The following is a 1671-nucleotide window of genomic DNA, read 5'->3' as shown; positions in this document are numbered from 1 at the left end:
GGGGGGGGTGGGGGGAATAACATCAGTTGTCATCATTATTTATTCCTATTCCTGACATAGCCCAGTTCCATAGCCAGCCGTAAACATGTGAGTTAGTGCCAGTTTATTGGCTCTACATCCTAAACACATGGCTTTAAGTGGCACTTCTGGCAGCTGCATGCACATCAGCTGCGTGCACGCTCCAATAAAGACTAGCTTATCAAATCATATCTCAACAATCTAATAAAAACAACATCGTCTATATGAAGTGATCTGCTGACGTAAGCATGCGAGTCATAGCTGATAAATGTCTTCCGTGTCATGTATAGCTGCAACACACGTGTCTCCTGACCATGATCATCCGCGCGATGTCCTTGCAGTCCTCCACGTTGGCGGCACGGATAGAGAAGTCCATGTCGGCTCGGATGTGGTGAGGTGGTGCTCACGGTGCTGTGGTGCTCCGCTCTGATACCGTTAACGGATATAAATAGGACTAATAGGACCGCAGCTGCCCGGTAGCTTGTACACCAGCCAGACGCAGCCTCCCATAACCGGCTGGAAACTGAGCTGAGAGCGCCCTCCTCCAGGAAGGAGGTGACCGGGGGAATCAGCTCCCCATGTGGCGCGAAAGGTGCATTAAAGGATTATAAAACATCCTCCATTAAGGGTTTGTAAATCACAACTGATGGCTAACAAATCATTTACCAACCCATTACAAGATCTCTTTGGCTGGTGTTTATCCTCCAAGTGCAGGGGCCAGACTAATCTTCTAGGGGGCTCCAGTGGCTTAAATTAGTTGTGACTTCCCTTTCTTGTAGCACCATTACATATTCCTTTTAGCTGATACTATTAAATTAAAGATTTGTTAAATAAATATTAAAATGTGTTGTTTGTAGGACTCATGCTTACGCAAATAAGTGAAGTGAGTAATGTTGATCAAATAGCAGACGCACCCTGCTGCATTCTGGACCATCTGTAAGGATTTCAATGTGCATGAAGGGAGAGCATTGCAGTATAGTCGAGGCAAGAGATAACCATGGCCGGATTTTTCTTATTTTTTATAGTGTTGTATAGTATGTAATATGATTATTTCCTTTTTTTGTACATAACTCTATACACAGGGCGTCCTTATGGTGCAGTCTAACCCTACATAGTTTATTTTCTTGGCTTGTTCATGTCATTTTTGGCTTAATTTATACATGAACCTCACAATTTACCCCATCACTCTTTTATTATGGTCTGCATCTAGACCTGCTGATGAAACTCCCTCGCCATTAGTTGAATGGAGACAAGCCTTTTATTTCATGTATTGTAAATAGAGCTCTATTTTCTGCAGTAGTCTCTGGCTCCAGTTTATTTGGGGTCATGTGTGCATGGAGTACACTGTGTTAAAGGGCATAATAAACAAATACATCAAATTAGATTGAGCTAATTGTCACACATCTTTATTAATTGACTCACCAACAATATTTGCAGATGTCCTACAAGCTTTGGCTGATGGCTAACCAGAGAGTGAGAAAGCCTTTATTAACCATGTAAATGACAGTTATAACTACAGAGTTGATGGTTTATTAGAAGTGAGAAAGTCATGTGCATGGAACTATATTAATTACTTTATAGCATTTAAAGCTGTTGAGTTGATGGCTTATTTAGTTGAGGTTTTCTCCAGTTCTTCAGAAAAGTATGTGGTCA

At 41.7% G+C, this 1671-nt stretch overlaps 1 protein-coding gene across 1 annotated transcript in view; it reads right to left on the bottom strand.

Moving 5' to 3' along the window:
• Window positions 1-543, bottom strand: part of sat2a.1 (spermidine/spermine N1-acetyltransferase family member 2a, tandem duplicate 1) — a 6665-nt gene extending 6122 nt beyond the window's left edge. Inside the window, exon 1 of the mRNA XM_023396721.2 lies at window positions 332-543. Coding sequence (XP_023252489.1) covers window positions 332-394 — 63 coding nt within the window. The 5' untranslated portion in view covers window positions 395-543. The remainder of the gene's footprint in view (window positions 1-331) is intronic.
• Window positions 544-1671: the final 1128 nt, after the last annotated feature.

The sequence above is a fragment of the Seriola lalandi genome, unplaced genomic scaffold, assembly GCF_002814215.2.
Source record: "Seriola lalandi dorsalis isolate HSWRI2012SDOR001 ecotype SW California unplaced genomic scaffold, Sedor1 jcf7180002054983, whole genome shotgun sequence".
NCBI classification, from domain to species: domain Eukaryota; kingdom Metazoa; phylum Chordata; class Actinopteri; order Carangiformes; family Carangidae; genus Seriola; species Seriola lalandi.
Note: the sequence above shows the minus strand (reverse complement) of the source record. Positions and strands in the feature narration are given on the sequence as shown.